Genomic DNA, 22,555 nt, shown 5'->3' on the forward strand with positions numbered 1-22,555 from the left:
TTGTTTTTAAGTCAAAAGATCAAGTTTTCATAACCCATGTAAAACTTGTCGCATGGGCATACCATAAATATTATGGAAACTTTGGTATGGATGACACTGATGTGTTTCCGTCTCTCTCCAGGACTTGCCTGAAAATGAACTGTTCATGCCCCCACTGACCATTCGCTGTGTGGACTGCCGCACCTTTGGCCGATTCACCCTTGTGGGCACCCATGTGGTGAACTCTCTGCACAAGTTCATGTACAAGCCCTCACCAGAGACACCCGAGGGCAGTATTGGTAAGTTCTGTCCTTGTGCTTTGATTGCCAATGTCTCTTCTACACTTCTTTGGTGATAACGTCAAGCAAATCTAGTGTGATGGATCATAAGTTGACCTTTTATTGTTTGTTAGGAAAGCATATACATGTACAGTCAAAACTGACAAGAAGACCAACCCTTAGGGAACCAATAAATGTACATGAACAGGTGGTCACTATAGACCAGATTCTTAATGCTCGTGTCCAAGAGAAATGGACCACCAAAAGTGACAACATTGGCTAGATGGTCCTTATGTAGAGGACTGACTAGACATGTATACAGACATGTAGTTGGTTGTAGTGGTGAGATATTTGCAACATTCATGGTTAACTGTGATTGGATTATGGGTTTAATCTTGCTTTCTCTCTAGCCAATGGCACCCTGCCAATAGACGATGGCCGTTCTTTCCATGGCTCCATCCATGGCGACACTCGCTCCGTGAGATCCGTCCGAGCTGACGACGTGGCCGTCAAAATCGACACCATGTCGCACGTCTCCCATTCCTCTCAACACAAGGAAGAAACGGTCATTAAGATTGATCCCGTGAGTACACACGTAAGCTGAACTCTTTCTCTTTCCACCCGTCACACCATTTTCCCTGAGCCTTGTCATGTTAGTATGTATGTTTTTAAATAATTAGAACAGCATGGCAGAACAGAAAACTGTAAAGATATAGTAATTTGGACCATAAGTTTTAAATTTGCAAATGTTTGTGAAATGTTTTGTTTACTTTTAGTGGATACCGTTATATTACTGATCATAAGTTGATTGTTGATTCGTGGTGTGGTGTCTTTCTTCAAGTCTTTTCTGTTTACATTCTTTTAACAAATCCAAGTGCACATGTATGTGTTCTTCATCTTTATCACAAGTAACAGACTTATTTCAGAGCTGTTGGACTACATATAATTATACTAAGATGTTTGCAATCCACCTGTCTGGTAACCATGTAAATGCTTACTACCATTACTTTTATTGTTAATCTAACTGCCATACTACTTTTAACACAGACTACCAGCAACCGCTTTAGCTAAAATCAACAGCAAGTAAAAGTAACACATCTTGAACTCCTAATGCTTCATTAACTAATTCTTTATCATGGCAATAATTAATTACTTTGTATCTTGTGGCTGATCATAGCCATGCTTAGTATGAATATCATACTTTAACTTACCAGCATGTGTAAAGACTAAAGTCTAAGTTTTTTAGATATGCCTTGATTGAATGCTTTTGTTCTGTCAAATGCTGTTGCCCTTATTGCATGTGAAGGCCATTAAAGCATGTTGTTAGCATTTTTAATAGCAATGTTGCATCGGCTAACTTCGGGCTGTCCCAAACCTTATCTGTAAGGAGAAAAATGTTGTTTCGGAATGGAATTTCCAGTAAAAGGTTGGTCACATTCGTTGTGCGATTGTCGTACTATTGCAATCTTAAGGGAAAGTTGTAACGCTGAGTCACCTTTATCCGCCAGTAACCTATATTCGGTTTGTTGAAAAGCAGGATATTTTGGGATATAAATTCGACAGATGGCAGTTGCAAAGTGCAATATTTTGAAGATATTGCAACTTGAAACCACTGTCCGTCGACTTGATATTCCTAAATATCCTGCCTTTTTCAGACAATGGAAATAGGTTACCTAGCGAATAAAGGTGAACTAGCGTTATATATAGTGCGAATTCAGATGTCTTGTTACTGAAACGGCTGTCTTAGATCCGAGTCAGTGGTTGGTTCCATCACAGCCTGCTTGAAAATCCCACGGGATCAAAACCGTACTACAACCCACAACAAATGTGACTGCTCCGGTACAAGTTTCTCCGTATTTGAAAGTGTTGGCACAGCCTGCAGCTGTAACTGTTGTTGCAACACACTTGTTGTGTCCTAACCCTAACTGTGACTGTCATGTGTCGTGTTTTGTGTTTTCCCTCCTCCAAAGATGAATGGTGAGGCCAAGACAGAGGTTTACAAAGATCTCTCCATGAACGCTAGCCAGCTTGCCCCAGAATCCTCGGAGGTATACATTCCTGCACTCTCCCTGTAGTCTTGTGTGCAACTACTTTTCCCTGCACTTTCCCTTGTGCTTCGAAATTTTGTCAAATTTGTGGTGAAACCCCTCAATGATGTAGTGGTGTGAATATAGCAAAGGTGTTGCCCAGGCTTCTAACCAGTTTGTTTTCCAACAATTCCCAAATGATTGTTAATTTGGTGTTTAACATTCAGCTTGCTAAGATACAAAAATGAAGCCTTTTAGCACCAAATTTGTATTGGTTTGGTGGTTAAGGAGAAATGGATAAGGTTAAGGTGCCACAGAGAAGACCAATTGGTAGCCAAGGTAGATTTTGGCAGATACCTGTCTGAAGAACTTAAACACCACCAAAGCACCTGTTTGAATGTCCTGGAGACATTTCTTGTGGTGATCTTAGTAATTTGTGTGAGTTTGTGTTGCTAAAAAAAATTATAGGGATTTCTGTTTCTTAGGTTTTGTAGGTATGATTCACACATCTGACTGCTTTATTGAGAACAAGTTTTGGCAATAATTCCATGTCAAATTGATCTTCAGAGCATCCTTTTTATGCCCTGTTTGAATAGTACTCAGTCTGTTATTACTGGTTGTAGAGTGTAGCTGTTCTAAATTCATCTTATTTTGTTACAACAAAGAAATACCCACATATCATTTGCAGTCCATTTAAGTCTGAACAACATAGGCACTAAAGTGCAGCTACTGATTTCATCTTCTACACCAAACCAAAAAGGCAGTTACTCAAGCAACTGGAAACAGTCAGACATCCAGTCAGTATCCAGTAGTTTTCTTCAGTGACACCGAATAGATTCATTTAATAGATTGTCCAGTTGCTTGAGTAACTGCTTTTTGGTGTAGGAGATGAACTGGAAACAGTCAGACATAGTATCCAGTAGTTTTCTTCAGTGACACCGAATAGATTATCCAGTTTCTTGAGTAACTGCTTCTTGGCATATCTTATATCCTGGATGTCTAACCTTCATCTCCTGTTTCTCCAGGGTGACAACAAGGAGAAGGAAGGGGAAGGAGGAGAAGAAGGAGGGGAGATGAAGAAGAAGAAGAAGGGAGGCAAGGAGGAGGAGCAGGAAGAAGAGGAGACAGATGAGAGTACGCTGGACTGGTGGTCCAAGTACTTTGCATCCCTGGAGACTCTCCGAGAGGTTGGTTCTTGTTGTGTGTAATCTGCCTGGTCATGTACATACAATATCCATTCACTCACCTTGTGCTTGTACTAAGTATAAACCTCATTCCTTGTAAATAAACCCTAGTACAAAGTTACGCTGTCTAAGCTAATCTAAATTTTTGTGGAGTTATCTACAAAAAGGGAAGGATTCAGCAAGGATTTCAATCTCCTTGGATTCAACAAGTCTCCAAAAAGTCTCCATTCCTATCGTAATCTCCGAGTAGATTCCGCAGTCGGGCTAGTTTAGGCATTTTTTGCGTTGCTAATGCACGAGTTGCGCGTATTTAACAGATAGCGACTCCAGGTCAGGGTCACAGAACACGGAATGGTTATAAAACATGCAATGCTCCATTAAAAAGCGGGTTTGCCTCACAGTGTTAGACTAAGTGTTATTGTTATTGTGTACTTGTTGTGTCCGCCATATTGAGAACATTGTTTGTTTGGCTTCTAGGTCTGTCATTTTATCTCTGCCCAAATTCAAAACCTTTCTTTACCCTTTGTACAGATGAAAGCTCATTGTTTTGCTTTGTAGTGTATTGTCTATTATCCCTATTGTGAATCTTGTGAACAGTGCTGTGTTCTTGAAGCCAATACAATTTCCCAACACTGCCTATGGAATATAGTTGATGATAGCTCCTTGCATATAGCTGTAGATTATCATCTCCTTTTCTTTCTCGAGGATTGTTTTAAAACTTTAATTTCAATGACTGTAAGCTATGCATAATTTTGTAGTTGTTGTGTCGGCCATGCTGAAGATGATTGTTTAGCTTCTGTCATGTTTTATCAAAATTCGAGAGCCTATCTTTACATTAAATTTTGTTTTAAAGAAGCCAAACATCAAGAACTTCATAGTGTGTTCTCGTAATTTGTTTTCGTGTAGGGAATTTTGTGAATTTCTGTTTAATTTGTGGACACCAATGCATTTTCCCTATATTGTGGAACACATAATTTCAAAGTTTAACATAATATTATATTTTTCGTAGAAGGGGGTTTTAGGCAGGTATACCGTATGCCCTTCTTGATTCAATGTAATATGCTGAGGTCGTTTACTTCTTTTTGAAAGCTAACATAGCTCTATAGATTGTTGACTTTGACTATTTTCTTCTATCAAGAAATAATTCCAAGTGCTGGAGAAAGGAGTTTAAAAAAGCTCCTTGACTGGACAAAGAAATTACGACCAGACATTTCAGGCTATGAGTAATGAACTGACCAATTAAAGTGTCCCTGTCTGCATTCTATGCATAATCAAAGATGAATACAGGTAATTACTTTGGGCCAAGGTGCTAAAAACAATTACTATTGATAATAATGACCCTGTCAACATGACGAATGGGGTTGCCAGATTCACACGTACAAAAACTACAAAATCCAAGCATGTAAACTTGAAAGGCAAAGACAAGCTTGTATAATAAAAACCTATGATATAATGACATGCAAAGAATACACAACAAGTGTGTTTGCGTGAATTATTTCTGGAAAATTTTACTATCAGAAAGTTAGATATTGACTGTTGAATTCATACGTACTGCCTAAATTTTATCAAAATCAAAATGGACAAACTTTGAAATTGATTAATTTCAAATAATCTGAAGTGTTATTTTCTGGAAAGCTTTTCTAAAAAGTAGGCAGTCTTCTCTCAGTCTTCTCTACATCCTGTAAAAATTTTGTTACTGTTAGCCATCTGCAACAAGCTGTTCTCGGTCATTATTTGTCAAATCTGAAGAGTGAAATGACTGAAATGTGTTCATATTTTGCACAAATATTTTGGTAATTATCATTTAGTCTAGTACATAATTGGAATGAGCAGAATCTCTTCTCTACTTTTGCCAAATTATAACCTACTTGACCTCACAAAACTTGAGACACAAATGTCAAATTTGTCTGCCAAACCCACAATAACATCTTTAATGGTCTTAGTCCCACTTTAGCAAAACAGAGGTCTGCCAACACTAGCTTGGGTGACCTATACTTTACCAATTTGGCCAGCCAGAACCCCCAATTTCCTGGGATGCTTGGTTTGGTGTGTCTGTGTTGTTGTTTATCTTTTTGTTGAAGATAAAATTTAATTTCATGCGAACTACTACTACTGCCAGTCGAATTTGGGAATTGTCATCATGAACACAAAAGAGGCGTGAATCCAGGTCATAGTTGGTGGCATCACGGGGGAAAGTGGAATTAGAAGTTTTTAGTTTTTGTTTGGGTATTTGCCATGAACTTCAAGGAAAGATCACATTACAAACAAAACCCATAAAACAGTTTGGAGTTTTGCAACATTAATGAGGTCTTTGTGATTATTGGTTAGACAAAAGGGAATTATGATATAAAGTGGTATTCTCACTGATGATCTTTTCTAAAATCTTGAATTTTTTCTTTAAAGTGCACTTCATATTTTCAAGTCCAGAGTATTGTTGAAATACTTGATATGTTTTCGTCAAAAAGGTTGAAACAGGGACCTCGTTGGTTTTTGAGTAAGAAAAGAGTAGACACAGAAAGAACTAATTCAAAATAATTTCCATAGAAAATATTTTGCTTCTACACAAACAAATGTCTGGGAAGACAATTTTCCAGACATAACATTATCCCCAATCTTATATTAAAATTGAATAAGGTAATAGCTTCTGTGCTAATGTCTCCACTTATAGATAGTACATACATGACAATAGGGAGCCAAGAGAGGTGTCAATGCTGGGCAGGCTTTATCATTCAAATTCCTGTTGCACACTTGACAAAACACCTTGAGAGCTTGACAGAACCAGGAAAAAAACTGCCATACAACAATAATTACAGTTACAGTAACTCAAGGAGCTTTCATCATTCGTGATGATAGCTCCTTGAGTAACCGTAGTGTTATCTCTGTGTGTAAGATGAAAAACAGTGTTCTACGACAGGCTTTTCCCTGTCTTAAAAAGTTTAAGCCATCAATTCAAGAGTAGGCTAAGTTCAGTGAAAAACAGAACAAACTGGAAAAGCCAAGAAATACAACTATTTATTATCATCTTTATTTGTGACATGCTATCATGACTAGATTCATCCATTATTACTGTATCATCAGTAAGTCTTGGAGTTAACTAATGAGGTCAGTGAGGAAAGGTTTAGAGAGGGTCTGCATGTTCTTTTCGGTAAGGCGTAGGCAGCCTATTGTTATTTCCCATAACTCTAGGGAAAGCCACCTTATCTACGTAATTCGTAGTGAGGCATCCAAATTCATCATAATTGCCTTCCTTGATTTAGCGTATATAGTAGAGTAGATTCATCCCTCAAGCTACCGCGACATCTTGCACACTGCAGTCGTCCCTCAGAAGGACATCTGGAGCCGCATAGTTCAAGTTTTGAACTTTTATTCAGCCTGTCGGCCAAACTAGTTTCGCTATGTACAGCTTGTTCAGTGGCTAGAGGCTAAATGACACAAGTACAGTGAAGTTTGCACTTATATACCTTTCCAGTGCATTCTGCCCTGGTACATTTTGCACCTTAGATCCTAGGGGCAGGTTGCCCTGACCTTAAGTGCCTTCCTTGATTTAGCGTAATACGTAGGGTGTTCTTCTGAATTCAGCATAACTCGTTGTCACAACCCGCCATGCAGACCCAGAGTCTTTAGAGGCACCCGGGGCAGCACATCACTTCTAACTGCAAAACACCGGAATTTGACCAGTGCTCCACCAGATATGAATATTACTACTTCCAGCAAATAGACACAGACTAAGAAATCCATACTCTCCAAGCAGAGGTTATGGCTCTGGCAGTTTATGGACGATTTTGTTGGACTTTCTATTTTGTCAGATTTTGTCTCAGTTGCTATTGTTGCTAACTTTGGATTGGCGACATAAGACAAATTATGATATACATGACTGTAGTCAGTCACTAAAAGGCAAAAAGGAGACAAAATTGCATGTTGTCATGGCCTTTTCAAGGCTAATACCCCCAGCTGGGTATAAACAAACCTCCTTGGTCTAATACTACTAGCAATGACTGTTTTACAGTCAACAGTCTAAGGGGATTGAAGTGTGCCTTATAATCCAAATCCTTTCTGACTGTGAAACCGTCAGTCCATTATATGGACCCGAACGGCCCATATCATGACCCGAACGGTCCATATCATGACAAATTTATTCACGCCTTTCACGCCTTTCCTCACACCTCTCAGAGATGTGTGAGGGAGACCTGCAGAGGTCCAACCTTTTCAACCTTTTTGACAAGTTTTTAAAAAAAATTCTCTTTAATTACTCTGATTAAATGTTCTTCAAAACCCTCACTAGCCACGAACCACAAAATGTGTACAATTATTTCAGACCAGTGAAATTAAATTCATCCCACATGTACAACACTACATTTTCTGTATCCATTTGACAACTTTCGACTACCCAAACCTAAAACATTATAAAACGTACCTTCCTGTACCAAGCAATTATACTCTGGGACTCATTGCCATCTGACAGTATAAAGTCACTGTGTACATTGTCCAGTTTTAGACAAGCCATCTCAAACATTGTATCTCTAAGACCTTTGACCTGAGACACTGTGCTCTACTGTAAATACTTTGATTGTTGTATTTTTTTTAATGTATGTTGTATAGTCATGTTGATTGTTTTGAATCTTGGAAGATTAGCCCAAATGGGCTAAAGGTTAATAAAAATCAAAGCAAATTAAACTGTCTCAACATCTCCATCCTGATGTCAGGAAAAACTGTACACCAACTGAGCCAACTCAGGCACCTCAATGTTATGTTACAAACCATGGAGAGAGAATGTATTGGCCAAAGTCTTATGTGATTGAAAAAACAAAACAAAACAAACACATATATTGGACCCTGTATAGTGCTATCCTTTCAAAGATGACATTTGTTATGTCTATATTGAGCGTTGAAGTCAAGCAATGCCTTCTTTTGAGTCAGCTAGCTCATGGTGCAGAAAAAACAGCTTTTGTTGGGGGACAGGTCCCGAGGATTTCCTGTTCATGACCCGTCGGCCTCTCCTAGACATACTGAATTGGTCATACACGTGCTAATTACACAAGCTAACCAGGTGTGATTCTAATTAATTCAGTGATTTTTATGGTGTTAATTATATGCGGTCTGCAATCGGGGTAAGCTTTGAAACCCGAAGGAACAACCTGCTCAGTCCCGCGGGAACAAGAATTTCCTGCGGGAACTTGTGTTCAGACCGCGGGAAAAGCAATTTTTAAAGTGAAATATTTCAAGAAATTTGTACGTTAGGACACTAAAAAAGTAGCCTGATACTCAGGATAACATGAGCTTTCCAATGGTACGTAAAACTTTGATGTATGTCCGGGAAGAAAAAAGTTGAAAAAATAGGATTTCAACATTGGCTGCGATCAAAACGGAAAATGTACTTCCGGATTTGAACTGACTGGTGATCAATGAATGTGACAGTGTGTTCGTCCCACGACGAGCTGCCTACCCCGAAATTTAAAAAAAAGTATACTGAAAACTTTTGGCCTTGTTGTCTTCGAATGCATTGTTATCGATGCTTTGTAAATGGTGTATTGGACACCTAGATGTCTGAAGTGTGCACAGCTCAGAAATAACTATTGTTGCATGTGTAGATCTCTTTAAGTCCCAGTATTTTTAATCTACCGGTATAAGTCTTACTACCGGTATTATGCCAATGCATGTTATATATACTTTTGCATCCTTTTGGTATTAAAGGATGAATTTAACATCGGAAATCAGCAACCAAATTTAGATTTGATCAAGTTTTGCCTTTTCATTTGCCTTTGCAGTGCCTAAAAAATTAGAATAATCATGGTTACTAGTACTACATTCCAAGTCCTGTGATAGAACAAAATCAACCGCCCCCCCCCCCTCCATCACAATTAGTGTGACTGAAAAATGTAAAGCCGGAGCCCTGATATGTAGTATACAATCTTTGTATTTGCTTTCATCTTTTCATTTCTTGATCAATTATGATATTCTCCTATCCATCACCACGACAACAGTGGCAGGAACAACAGGAAGCTATCGACAAAAAGGAAGAACTAGAGGCAGAGAAGGAGGACAGCCAGACAGACGGCAAAATCATCGACAAAGGTAGGTTTTCCATGTTGCGTTCATATACGTACATTCAATAACGCCCGTTGTAAAAGTGTGTAATAAGAGTATTAAACAAGTGATTTATGTAGAAATGCAAGGTTATCATTACTGCCTTGTACTGTAGCTAAAACGTATGTGCCATTTTTCATATCCCTTCATTCAAACATGCATAGCTTCGAATATGTGCAACATATTACAATACCCATGGCCACTCATGTGCACAACACTGTGTTACCAATAATCTGAATTGATTGCTCATTAAGTATACCTTTAAAAATGCACGCTCCTGTCCAAACCCCAACTACAAAAAGAGCTATGTCCAGTATCAGGGTGAAGTGCACGAAGTTAGGGTGTACGAAGTTGTACGAAGTTAACTAAGTTACAACCGTTTCCCACTGGCTTTGAGGCTATATCGGGAGTCACAGATGACGTCAAAACATTTATTGGATGACGTAATCTATCTAAGATGTCCTAAGTTGTGCAAAGTTACGTGACGTTATCTAACTTCGGACAGTGGGCAGGGTAGGTCAAGTGTGCGAAGTTGTCCTAAGTTGTGCAAAGTTACGTGACGTCATCTAACTTTGGATAGTGGGCAGGGTAGGTCAACAAGTGTGCGAAGTTGTCCTAAGTTGTGCAAAGTTACGTGACGTCATCTAACTTTGGACAGTGGGCAGGGTAGGTCAACAAGTGTGCGAAGTTGTCCTAAGTTGTGCAAAGTTACGTGACGTCATCTAACTTTGGACAGTGGGCAGGGTAGGTCAACAAGTGTGCGAAGTTGTCCTAAGTTGTGCAAAGTTACGTGACGTCATCTAACTTTGGACAGTAGGCAGGGTAGGTCAACAAGTGTGCGAAGTTGTCGCAAGTTTCTGCAATATTTAATAGTGACTATCTCATCCCTATACGACAAAAGTACTTACCATTTTTGTTAAATTAAGCCTCGGTACTCCCACTGGTAGGTGAAGGCTGGTTATGTCCCACCAAAAACACAGACTTTTTAGATCTCGATCTAATTACTTCTATATTTACGTCATAACTTCAGACAACTTTGGTAAACTCCCGTCTTCTTATACAAAGTATGGATGACGTCATAATTAAGATGACGTCATAACTTCGGACAACTTCGGACAACTTTGTACACCCCCCGGCTGACTGTCCAAAGTTAGATGACGTCATGGTTAGGGTGACGTCATAACTTTGGACAACTTCGGACAACTTCGTACACCACCCGGCTGACTGTCCAAAGTTTAGATGACGTCATAACTTCGGACAAGTTCGTACAACTTTGGACAACTTTGGACAACTTCAGACATCTAACTTAACTTAGGACAACTTCGTGCATTTCACCCTGATACTGGACATGGGTGCACAAAAAACGGAAACAGTGGATATCATCAAGATATAGTTCATTTCAAGAGGGTTTTCTATGTCCTTGGTGCTGAACGTAGAGATATTATAAGGCATCGGCAACATGCACTTTCTATGCTGTAAATATCCTATTTAAATCAATCTAATATGTGCAAAGGTAAGTTAACCCTTATCACCAAGATATAAACTGTACAAGATCATATCAATCATCATCATAACTGCTATAGAAAGCTTGATCTTATCATAAAGATTTCGGTACACAATATAAAGCACTTATCAACAAGCTTTGGACCAGTTTGAATGACCTAAAGCATATGATACGTGACCTTAATGAAAGTGTAATGTCAGCAATACTCGCTCAAATCTTGATACAGTCAAGTACAGTCACCGAAGCACTTTCGTGTGAATCTTATATTTTATCAAAACTCTCAAGACATACTTTTTGTGATAAAAATAGTGTATTCAATAAGATTTCCATTGAAAACATTCTACAGTAAAGGGATTGTGGATAAAAATCAGACAGTGCGTAAGAAGTATTTCAACTGGATGTAAGGGTGATGTCATAGCCCTTGTTGTTGACAAACACCCCATGTCTGTATGGCTTTTGCAGCTTTGCAAAGCTTCTTGTCTCATGTCACCACTCATTGTCTGTGGGCAAGCTGCAGTATCAAGAAATTGTCAAAACTTTGTTTTCCCTTTTTTTCCTTTTCCGTGTTTGTGTGGAAAAATTTCATGTTGTAAGAGTTCTCAAGTTGTTGTCATTTTTTTTTAAATATGGTCCTTTTTGAAGCAGCTGTTTGTCACTCTTTCTTCAAGTTGTTATTTTCATTTCATTGTAAGACTTCATGTTTGTTACCCCGGGTCAAGCATCTTAAAGTTTACATATTATATATCATGTACCTGAATGTGACCTAATGTTCCGATGAACACATGATAATTCATATTATGTCAAAAATAGCCGATGCTTTTGACTGTAAAATTTACTGCCCTGGCAAGGCAAAAAAAATTGGGCTCAGCTGTGGCATCATAGATCTTAAAGCAAAAGTCCACTTGTAATAGAGAAGCTGAACTGGTGTATGTGGGTGTTAACATAGCTTCACACTTGCTCCCGCCACTATTACCATTTTGCTGCTGTGCAGGACCAAGTAGCATTGCCTACCCTCTCAACCCCCTTTGAACTTTCCTTCCCTTTCTAGTGACTTTGTTTCAGCATTTCTTTTTCCTGTCTGGCTGCAGCTAATATGGCAACAATACCCCATAGTTACTTAGCTAGTTGGTGTTCTTTGCCTAGTTTAACCTTTGACCCTAATCAGCATCACCTATGACCTCTGACCCTATATCTGCATAACCTATGTTGTCTGCACACCAAAAGGAAAATTCCTGTCCACCACAGCTACTAAGACTGTGAAATACCGTGGTAAGTCCACTTAAGAGTTCCTATAGCACACAAGCCCGGCGAGAGTGGCTATGCACTGCCGTTGCATTGCATGGCCTGCACTACTCTCAACTGTCGCTGCCGCCCTCTGCCTTCGGGTCTGCATGCACCCATCCCTTGTCCACTACCACTCCTCTGTCCCTCCTCTCCCTTTATTTTAGGCTTAATCCACTTGATTTGCAGGACTCTCTCGAGAAGCCGTCACTCATCAGAGACGATTGCTTCCATTCCTTAATGTTTTCTTCCATCTCTTCACACGAACACACGAGACATGTAAAACTGTGCACTTGCATAGTCGTTGTGTCACACATGTACACACAGCAAACGACTCCTCATGTCACCCAATCTGCACTTGCACTTTCTTCTTCTGTCTTTCTTACACTTGGCACCTTGACTTGCCAGGGCACGCCTGCACTCTGCACTATTTGGTGTGTCGTAAAACTTACGTCTCTGCCTGCAGACTCGTGCACCCATCCCTGTGATGTAAAATTTAAAAAAGAATTGTAAAAGAAGCACATCAGGCTAGAATAGCACACCCACCATCCTAAAGTATCAACATTCCCTCCAAGTTGTGCAAGTTGTCGACCATTAAAAAGCCTCAAGGTCCAGTCTAGTCTTTCTCCAGCATAGTCAGTTTGGTTACCGTATGTCTTCTTTTAAGCAGAAGCTGCAAGTTTTAAGTAAAGATAAGTCAATATCTCTAGGTGTGGGCCTTCAAGCTTTTTGTAGGATGGTATAACAGCACTTTGTACAGTTTGGAGGGAAAGTTTGCAGCACATTTCTGCAATTTCTAGAGATGATATGTCACATTTGTCTCATTGCCCAGAGAAAACCCCTAATTCACGTATCAAAGCCCCCTACTTGTCCCCAAATACTGAGGAAGAAATTTCTTTATCCGTTGTTCCCATTCTGGCAATGTCTTGTTGATTGAGCATCCACCTTCCCTGAAGGACGGCCAGAATGCTGAGTGACTTCTTTTACATCAACATTGCTGTGATGTTGAGTTCCTTGAGTGGCCATACAGTTGTCCTACAGCTGACTCCCCTGGGATGATGTGCCAATGGTTCCTCCCAGACTTTCATATGAACACTGACATAACCTTTGCACTTTGCCCCTTACACTTTGACCCACAGGTGAGCCTGAAGAGAAGGACAAGAAGAAGAAAAAGAAGGACAAGAAGAAGGACAAGAAGAAGGATAAAGACAAGGACAAAGATAAAGATGACAACAAGGCTGGAGAGGAGGGAAAATCAAAACTCGCTAAACTGAGCCCAAAGACGTCCCGCAAGAAGGATAAGAGCTCTGGGGTCACCGAGCTGAAGGTACAGACTCTGTTCTGAAAATGGTTTCTTTTGTCCTGCTATTTGTTTGTTGTTGTTTTTTGCTTAACTGGTAAAACTGACCATATAACTGACCATTACATGTGCATCCTACACTATAGATGGTTCAGACAAGTCAGAAATGCTTTTTTATTATCTTTACGTCTGTTCCTTTTTATCATTTTCTTTAATGGATGTGACGTAATACTCCACATATGTTTGTATATAATTTTGCTACCTAGTTTTTCAGACAATATCTTGTTTGTTGGCAGCTGTTGTTTACTTGTTTGTACGTTTTGTTGTTGATGTCATGTTTTGTGTTTGTTTTGTTCAGCGGAACATCTATGAGGGTATAGAGCAATTGAAGGTGATTTGTTACCGTGTTGTTGTGCGGTGGTGGTGTCATTTTTACCAGCAGCAACCATTTAACCTATCTCTAACCTCCAGCTTTCATAGAAAATTCTCTGGAACCAGGCAATGTTCTCAATCTTGGCCATTAGTCAACAACATGCAGTATTACATAATTGTTGGCTACCATTATCTGAATAATTTAAACTTCACAAATTAAAAAAAAAGTATTTTAATGCTTTTATTCCGATGATTTTATTTTCAATTGAAACAATTTAAAGTCATGGTTGCCATAGAGTTGCAATCCCTTTGCTTGCTTTCTCTGGCGGCAGATTTTGCAGTTGCAGTGCAGTCTCTATCCTGAGCATACTGTCTTAACAGTCTTTCAAACTTTTCCTGACAACCATTATACTAAAGCTACATTTTATAGGGTTTGAAGGTTGAAAGTTACTAATCACCATAGATTTTGCCATTGGTGAGTTTGCTTGAAAACGGAATGTTGCCTGGGGTTGAAGTTTGTCACTTTATGGTCTGCAATTCACAACTCCTGGAGTTTGAACCAGTCTGGAGAGCAGCCATGTATGTTGTGTATGTTTAATGTTTTTGTGGTGTGCTGTCCTATCTTTAGAAGACAGTTTTAAACACAATTATAAACTATGTTTCCCCTCCTCCACCAACCAGATCTACCCCTGTCCTCTGGAGGATGTGGATGACTTTAATGGCTTCCACGAATGGCTGCACACTTTCGAACTGCTTCGCGGGAAAAAGGAAGAGGGTGACGACGACTCCCGTATTGTCGGCAAGTTTAAGGTACAGCATAATCGTCAATGAAAAGCAACCATTTATAGTTTGTACAAAATTTTACAACGTTTTGCAAGACCTTTACGGTTGAGCTTTAACAAACAAATTTGTGTTTCAAATCTTAAAACAAGTTGTGATGTGTACATATAGCTTATCTAAGCATGTGGTATTTCAGTATTACTTAAAGGCTTTCTTAAGGATCTTGAGGATATTGAAGTTAGCATTTCTTTCAGCTGCTGTCATTTATCTGGTAAAACGTCACAAGTCAAGACTGAGCACTCTTTCTTTCTCTCTCTCTCTCTCTCTCTCTCCCTGTCTGCAAGTTATAGTTCTTAACCCTGTACTTATTCATAAGCTTTTGTTAAGTGTTGATTCCCTCTATCAGCATCCCTCCCAACCCCTAACTGGCAGTATTTTCACTCATGTCCCTCACATCTTTCATTTCTTGTTCACTGCAAATTATCATGCACTGAAATAAAACACTCCTCAGCATTCTTTTTTGTGTCAGTACATGGCTTTGCAGTTACATGGTTACGATGTACTGTATGTATTCTTCTTCTGAATCAGTAACAGCAAAACTGTACACTTTTATTTTGCGATACAGTCAAACCTGACCAAGAAGTCCACTTGAAGGGACCTATAAAATCTGGGCTATGTGGACAGATGGTCACTATAGACAGGGTTCTGAATGCTAGTGTGAAAATTATCTAAAGGACCACAAAAAAGTGGCCAGGTGGTCCTTATACGTTCAGGTGGTCTCTTGTACAGGTTTGCCTGTACCACACTTCAGCCTTTCTTACGCAAACGCTGTCTCTTGACACGCCATGGGTAGGTGGTGATGATTTGCAGTGACGCTCGAACCTGTTCATCTCCGTCTGTGCTAATTGTGTGCCTCTCTCCTGTGCTCATGTCATGTGCCCCAGGGCTGCCTGGTAGTCCATAAGGGCTCCCAAATAGACGAGCCCGATGTAGCCGACGGGTCGACCGTAGACCCATCAAATGTCGATGACACGGTAACTCCCGTAGGGTCATGATCACTGGCTCGTACCCCGAGCCGTTCATTCTAGCCTCAGCGCCCACAGCCATCTCATGCTGAACATGCCATGATGCCTCCAGCAACAGCCTGCATGGCTTGTCTTGCATGGATCATGAATGCTGACATGTTTTCTTTGCCCTCCTGATGTTACCTTATTAGGCTACAGCAAGTCAATTTTATGGATGGCATCTTCGTACTAATGAATTTTGAATGCCAAAAAAAGCAAAAATATGTTTTGTTTTGGCAATAGTATGATACGATGTGTTGGTAAACTACCACACTCTCTAGCTTTGTTATAACCTCAATTTTAGAAATTCGGGCATTTTGGTTTTTTCCCTCCCACATTAGACTTGTAGTCTGTAGTGTATGTCATCCATAAAATTTACTTGTGGTGGCCTTACCTCAAGTTCCTCAACACAGTATCTAAGCTTAGTACACCACTCAATAATTGCATGTTCCAGAAATGAATACTTTCTCAAGTGTCTATAGCTGTACTAGAGTACTAGACAACACAAAAAGTAAGAGATGGAAATTGTCTATGCCAAAAGATTCATTGAAAGTTAGATTAATGAGATTTTTCAGTTTGTTCCCTCAACACACCACTTCTCACATCTACAGCACTTCCTTCAGATATTAGGGACAAACAGTCCACAGCCCAATGTTACACCAGAGTAAATGATTCTACATGTATGCACTGTGATAAGAAATAGAGAGGATGCAACAATAGCTCACCCATTGATAGTGATCACATCAAAGAGCACCAAATCTAGATCTTATATCCTATGAAAACATAATGATAAGACCTTTCAAAGGTACATGTAGTGTACAAGTGAACAGAAATGTTTTACTGATAATATGTTGAATGTTCCTTCACAGTTTTAGGTGGTTTTCTCACACACAATGGCCACTATTTATATTCTGAAAAAAAAAGCAAATCCTGGAGAAAACGCAGGTCTGTTCATTTCCAGTCACAGTCCATGTTAGACGCATTATGTGCTACTGGTTTAGATACTGCTATTTTGTACATGTAATTATAATATGTTACTTTATCTTCCCCCTGCTAGGGTTGCCTGCAAGTGTACAAGCCCAAGGAGGGCGACGATGGCACCGGCAGTGTTATTGGTGGGGGCGAGATGATCAACCCAACGGGCATGTTTGCACACATCCCCAACAATGACCCTGTCGGGGTACTGGTTCGAGTCTACATCGTCAAGGTAACAAAGCCAATTCATATAAGACAAAATTCATTGTTGATTTAAAAAAAAGTACTATATGAAATTCTCTGATGACAAGTATTTTGAGAAAAGGTGACAAGAGTTCATAGATAAAAACTTCAGTCTTGAAATTACGCAAAAAACAGAAAATCATGGCCTGCTTTGGAAACTGTTAAAGTAGAGAAATGACGGTCATATATGAATGTATGTATTAGTCGTGACTTTGTTTCTGTTGGAGCATGTTGTGTACTAATTGCTGATAATTCTTCCCTCTATGGCATGTCTCTGCAATGTCACCACTGACTGTACAAAACTGTATATCTTATTGCCAAACTGTGCTTAACCAATGTTTTGACATATTCTTTACTTACTTTTTATGCCTTCTGCTTTTGTATTCCCTTGAATTCAGTATGACTTTTTCAACAACTATTAAGATCTTTGTCGATGCAACTATCCTGATGAAGACTCATGATCTTCACTCTTTATGAATGTAGCTATAGTTGTTAGGCATTACTAATACAATGAACGGGGGAAAATCTATAGGGGCCCCATCGAGATCATTATCACAGAAATTGGACATAGCTAACAGACTGATGTTTTTGACATACACCATGCGTCGCCAAGGTGTTTTTTTAACCAGCATTCTTTTTGTAATGATGCGCAACTATTCCCTACTTTCTTCCAGGCAACAGACTTACACCCTCAAGATGCGAATGGAAAGGTTTGTGTGATTTCCTTGAAAATATAACTTTCAGACTTTTCTGAGATTTTTCCTCTGTCTGTTTTTTCCTCCAGGCCATTGATCTCCACCCTGCCGATGTTAACGGCAAGGTTTGTCCGACTAACGTTCTTAACTCGTGTGTCGTGTCGTGCGGCAGTGTCCTGTAGTGTGTGATCCGATCATTCCTTGTGCGCATCTTAGCTGACTTCTTGGGAAACATCAAATTTAATATTGCTGGGATTCTTGGGAATGAAAAGAGAAATCTCCAGTATTTGTCATTCCTTCACATGATTGGCTTAAAATCCTGTAGTCTAAAGCTACCAGTTCTAGACAAGTTATGGTAGAGTTTTGCACAAAATCAAAACAGTTTGTGTAAGGATACTCTAAAAAAATTCAGAATGCTTAAGCATTTTATGCATCTAATTTCAAGTTTGGAGACTTGTCGTTTTTAGAGGTCATGCTAAGTGTGCACGGAGACAGTTTTGTGTGGAATGGTCAACTAGACTAGGATGAAGCAAGGACTGAGCTACATTTGTAACTGCTATTGTTGTGCAGAAAATTGTAGAAAAGAGACCCACACAGACACTTGGGGAATCTGATGTCTGACTCCAAACAATTAAGGAATACATGTATCTCTTATTTTCTATTGGAATCCAAATTGTCTTCAGCCTAAAATTGTCTTACAATACAACGTTTCCTATTGGACATCTAAAATTGTCTTCATTCATAGAGTATAAAAGACCTGTTTCTTCCAGATTACTTCAGTGTCACTGGCGAAAACTGGTGGATACCAGTCAAAATGCCTGACTGTTTCAAAAATCATATCCAGTTGCTTGCGTAATTGCTTTTTGGCATATCTTATTACCTGGATGTCTAACCCTCATCAACGTAACATAAGGAATTTTATCTTCATTTGTCTTTCTATCTCAAACAAATGTATTCTTCAAAAACTAAGACACAAAAAAATTTTTCAGCCAAATTCAAGTTGATCAGATGAAACCACAGTTTCTTGTGTGGGCCTCATATGTCGTAGTTGCACCTGTTGGCTGGCTAGTTGCTTACCTCATTCATGTGACTCCCATAATTCCATTTCAGTATCTTTGTGTACGTCTTTTATAATATGCACGCTGTTGTCTGCTCTCTTGTGAGCTCAATGTTGTAGAGCATAATGTTATTAACTTGTAAACTTTGTTTCGTTGTTACCATACTCTACTTGTCCTTTGATGTTCATGGTATTTGTATGAGATTCATTCTGTGAAACTGCTAGATTGAAATATCATGATCATTAAAGAAGAAACTTTTGAGAAATGAATGGATGTTCATAAGAGTAAGCATTAAAATGGTACTTAGAGATTCATTGGACAGTAGAGTATGGTGCGTTTCCTTGCCATCTGTTGTACCACACCACTGCCCACTCCCTAGCCTGCTGCATGGCATATATCTGCTTTGTTCGTGATCATGAGTGTGAAGAATTACTTCACTATGTTGTGTACTGCATACTCCTGCCCATACCTCGACTAAAACCTCACACCTCAACTAAAACCTCTAGCAATTCTTGCAGAATCTAATGACAAAAGAAGAAGCTTTCACACTTTGGTTGCATCACGGTCTAGGAAATATAACGACAAGTTTTATAAGAAAATTGTCCATAAGAAAATTGGAAAAAGAAACAGAGATGGGGAAAAAATGTGTAATACAAAAGAAAGAACAGGCTTGTTCCTTGCTTGGTCCTGGTGCCATGAGAAACATGACATCATCCATTGCTCAACGACTGTGGGACTTCTGTCTATTAGGCTGACCCATACCTCAAGCTTAGTCTGGGCAAGCACCAGGTCAATGACAAGGAGAACTATGTGTCGAAACAACTCAACCCTGTCTTTGGCAAGTGAGTAGCAACGTCACCTTTTCTCTTCGTTTAGAATGGTTTAGTGCCATATAATTATAGTATCATTGGACTAGTTCTGTATCTCATGTACTGTGCCTAAGAAAATTTGTTGTTTTTAGGTTGTCATTAAAACTAAATATTAGATATTAATTTCTCACATAAATTCTTGCTTTGACATTGCAAAGAATTTTTCTCCTGTTGAAATCATAATGATTAATTGTATATTTCATTATTTAGGTAGTCTGTTGATTTTTCTTACCTTTTAATTGTTTGTTTTTCTTTCCACAATAGCATTGTTGCTTCACTTTGTTTCATGTCTTGTTTGATTTCTGAATTATGATTTTGACACTAAGGCTGACCATTCTTGGACATGCACTATATGATTATAGTGAATTCATATCATAGTGAATTAGGGAGAGCCAATTGAAACTGACACGTTTCTGTCACTGCTGTTCATGTTTCATGATTTGGGTAAGATTGCATTTAGTACATAGTTTTGTATAAACGTTCAAACAACATAGTTATTACAATCATAGCCTTATTCACAACCTTATACCCCCTCCCATCCCACAGGTCGTTTGACTTTGAAGCGACTTTCCCCATGGAGTCCATGCTGTGCGTGCAGATCTTTGACTGGGATCTGGTTGGAATTGATGATCTGATTGGGGAGACCAAGATTGACCTGGAGAACCGCTACTACAGCCGCCACCGCGCCACCTGTGGAGTATCCAGCTTCTATGCCATGTGAGATTTCAACATGGGTGTTTGAAGAGAGTTTATGTATAAGGCCTCCTTTGCAGTAGACAGCGATTGCTGAATAACCCATGAGGAGTCAGAATCAGATTTGTGTGACACTTGATTTTATAAATGAAATATGATGCAAAATGTAAAATATGATTTGAATGTCAACAAAAACACTCAAAATGTTGTTCTTAAAGGATGAAAGTCATTGGGCAATTTGTCAAAGTTTTGGTTGCTCATCAGTTGCAACCTCTAATGGAAAGGGGGTGTAACGGCAATGATTAGTCCTGACAGCCATAGAAAAAATTTAGATGTCACATTTTTTCGAGGTCACCAGAATCATAGATGAACTACAGAAATGGAGATGGGTGTTACCCCTATGCATCTGCTAAAGATGCACGGGTAACTCAAACTGACTAAACTAAACTTACCTTTAGAGAACTTCTATAGATAGGAAAAGAATTTGTTAATTGTCTGAAAGATCTTATGACCTGTTTGCCCTGTAGTCATGGATACAACGCATGGCGCGACCCCCAGAAGCCAACTGAAATCCTGAAGAAACTGTGCAAGGACGGGAAGGTCGACGGGCCCCACTTCAGCCCCGGGAAAGTGCGTGTTGGAGGCCGTGTCTTCGAGGGGGCAAAGGAAGTGGAGGATGAGAATGGTATTGCTTTTACTCTATCATCATGCTATGCTGCGTGATATACTTTGATTTTGTGGTATACTTTAAAACACTCACTGCAGCTATGTTTTCAGCACCCCAGAGAGGTATCATAGTTTGATTTTGTGTGACTTGTGGTCTCATTGATGTATTACTCTGAGTGGGTACCCTAAAAGAGATCCGAGCCAAAAAATTAAACGGCTGCACGGACGCATGTTTTTATTGGTGAGAAATTCCCTTTCAGCCAGCGGAACTGATCTCAAAAGTTAGATTGGTGAAAGCTTGTTTGTAACTGAAGAAATTAGCAGGTAAAGTTTTGCATCCGCGCGCTAGGTCGGAGGTACACAGTCGTGGGTTCTAAGTGGTGCGGTTGTACACCACCGTCCATTTAAACCACGAATTATAACATAGAAGTCTATGGGAAGAAGAAACTCATCAATGAGACCTTGTGATAATTTGTGGTATACTGATAGATGAATGATGCAGCAATGTTTTCAGAACCCTGGAGAAAGACCATAGTGTGATGTTGAGTGACACAATAATACTTTTGAATTAGTATTATGCTCCCAAATGCTTAGCATAGTAATGTTTTCAGCACCTGGAGAGAGACCAGGAACACTATTCTTTGGTTGTTATTACATTCAAGCAGAACATATGTTCTGTAAAATGTCAGTTCAGAACATTGATACATGTCAAACAAGCTATGTGCCGTAAATGTAATATATGGCTTTGCATCTGATGAAAAAGTACTTTAAAATCATTTCTTTTGGTAATGATTTATTTTCATGGTAGGACTCATGAGAAGAAGGTTTTTACTATGCTCGTGGTAAAAATAAGACTAGCCCAAAATCAAATATTCACAATGTGAAAACCAAAAAGTAAAACCAACTTGAACATTCATAGTAGTCAATATTAAGACAATATTGTTGATAATCCCTTTTCTGCCAGGGAATAATCAAGCACACACACAAGTGTAACAGAACCACGATGTATTCATACTGCGTCATTCCAACCAGATTGAACTCCCCTGTGCCCCAGAGGGCTCTGTCCACATGCGTGACTGTTCCATTAGCGGCGGGACCTTACTTAACTATTCTAACTTCTAAGTAATCTAACAAATTTTACCTTTTCTTCTTGCAGGTGGGAAGAGGCCCTCTGACGAACCATCTGCACTTGTGGCCTTGAACCAATGGCACGAGATCGCCAAGGCGGGCTGCGCGCTGGTCCCAGAACACGTGGAGACCAGACCTCTGTACAACCCTGAAAAGCCGGGCATAGAGCAGGGCAAGGTGGAGATGTGGGTGGACATGTTCCCCATGGACATGCCACCGCCCGGCCCTCCCACCGACATCTCCCCTCGCAAGCCCAAAAGGTTAGAAACATTCATCTGTAACACACCAGTTTTGTACAGTAGGTACAAGCTGCGTATGATAGTTTTATTCAGTTTATTCAGAAAAACAATCAGCATCGCAGTCAGTATAAAAACA

The 22,555-nt window shown here is 39.5% G+C and overlaps 1 protein-coding gene across 1 annotated transcript in view; it reads left to right on the forward strand.

Annotated features, from left to right (window-relative positions):
- The window catches only part of LOC118409810 (otoferlin-like), a gene marked incomplete in the record, with an annotated part of 240,756 nt that overhangs the window by 208,847 nt on the left and 9,354 nt on the right, over positions 1 to 22,555 (forward strand). The window contains 15 exon segments of the mRNA XM_035811130.1: positions 122 to 278; positions 668 to 852; positions 2,228 to 2,305; positions 3,310 to 3,471; positions 9,450 to 9,540; positions 12,281 to 12,325; positions 13,477 to 13,664; positions 13,996 to 14,028; positions 14,691 to 14,819; positions 16,911 to 17,060; positions 17,856 to 17,891; positions 19,575 to 19,666; positions 20,240 to 20,410; positions 20,914 to 21,071; positions 22,209 to 22,440. Of these exon segments, the coding sequence (XP_035667023.1) occupies positions 122 to 278; positions 668 to 852; positions 2,228 to 2,305; positions 3,310 to 3,471; positions 9,450 to 9,540; positions 12,281 to 12,325; positions 13,477 to 13,664; positions 13,996 to 14,028; positions 14,691 to 14,819; positions 16,911 to 17,060; positions 17,856 to 17,891; positions 19,575 to 19,666; positions 20,240 to 20,410; positions 20,914 to 21,071; positions 22,209 to 22,440 (1,907 nt within the window).

Source organism: Branchiostoma floridae, chromosome 2 (assembly GCF_000003815.2).
Source record: "Branchiostoma floridae strain S238N-H82 chromosome 2, Bfl_VNyyK, whole genome shotgun sequence".
Taxonomy (NCBI): domain Eukaryota; kingdom Metazoa; phylum Chordata; class Leptocardii; order Amphioxiformes; family Branchiostomatidae; genus Branchiostoma; species Branchiostoma floridae.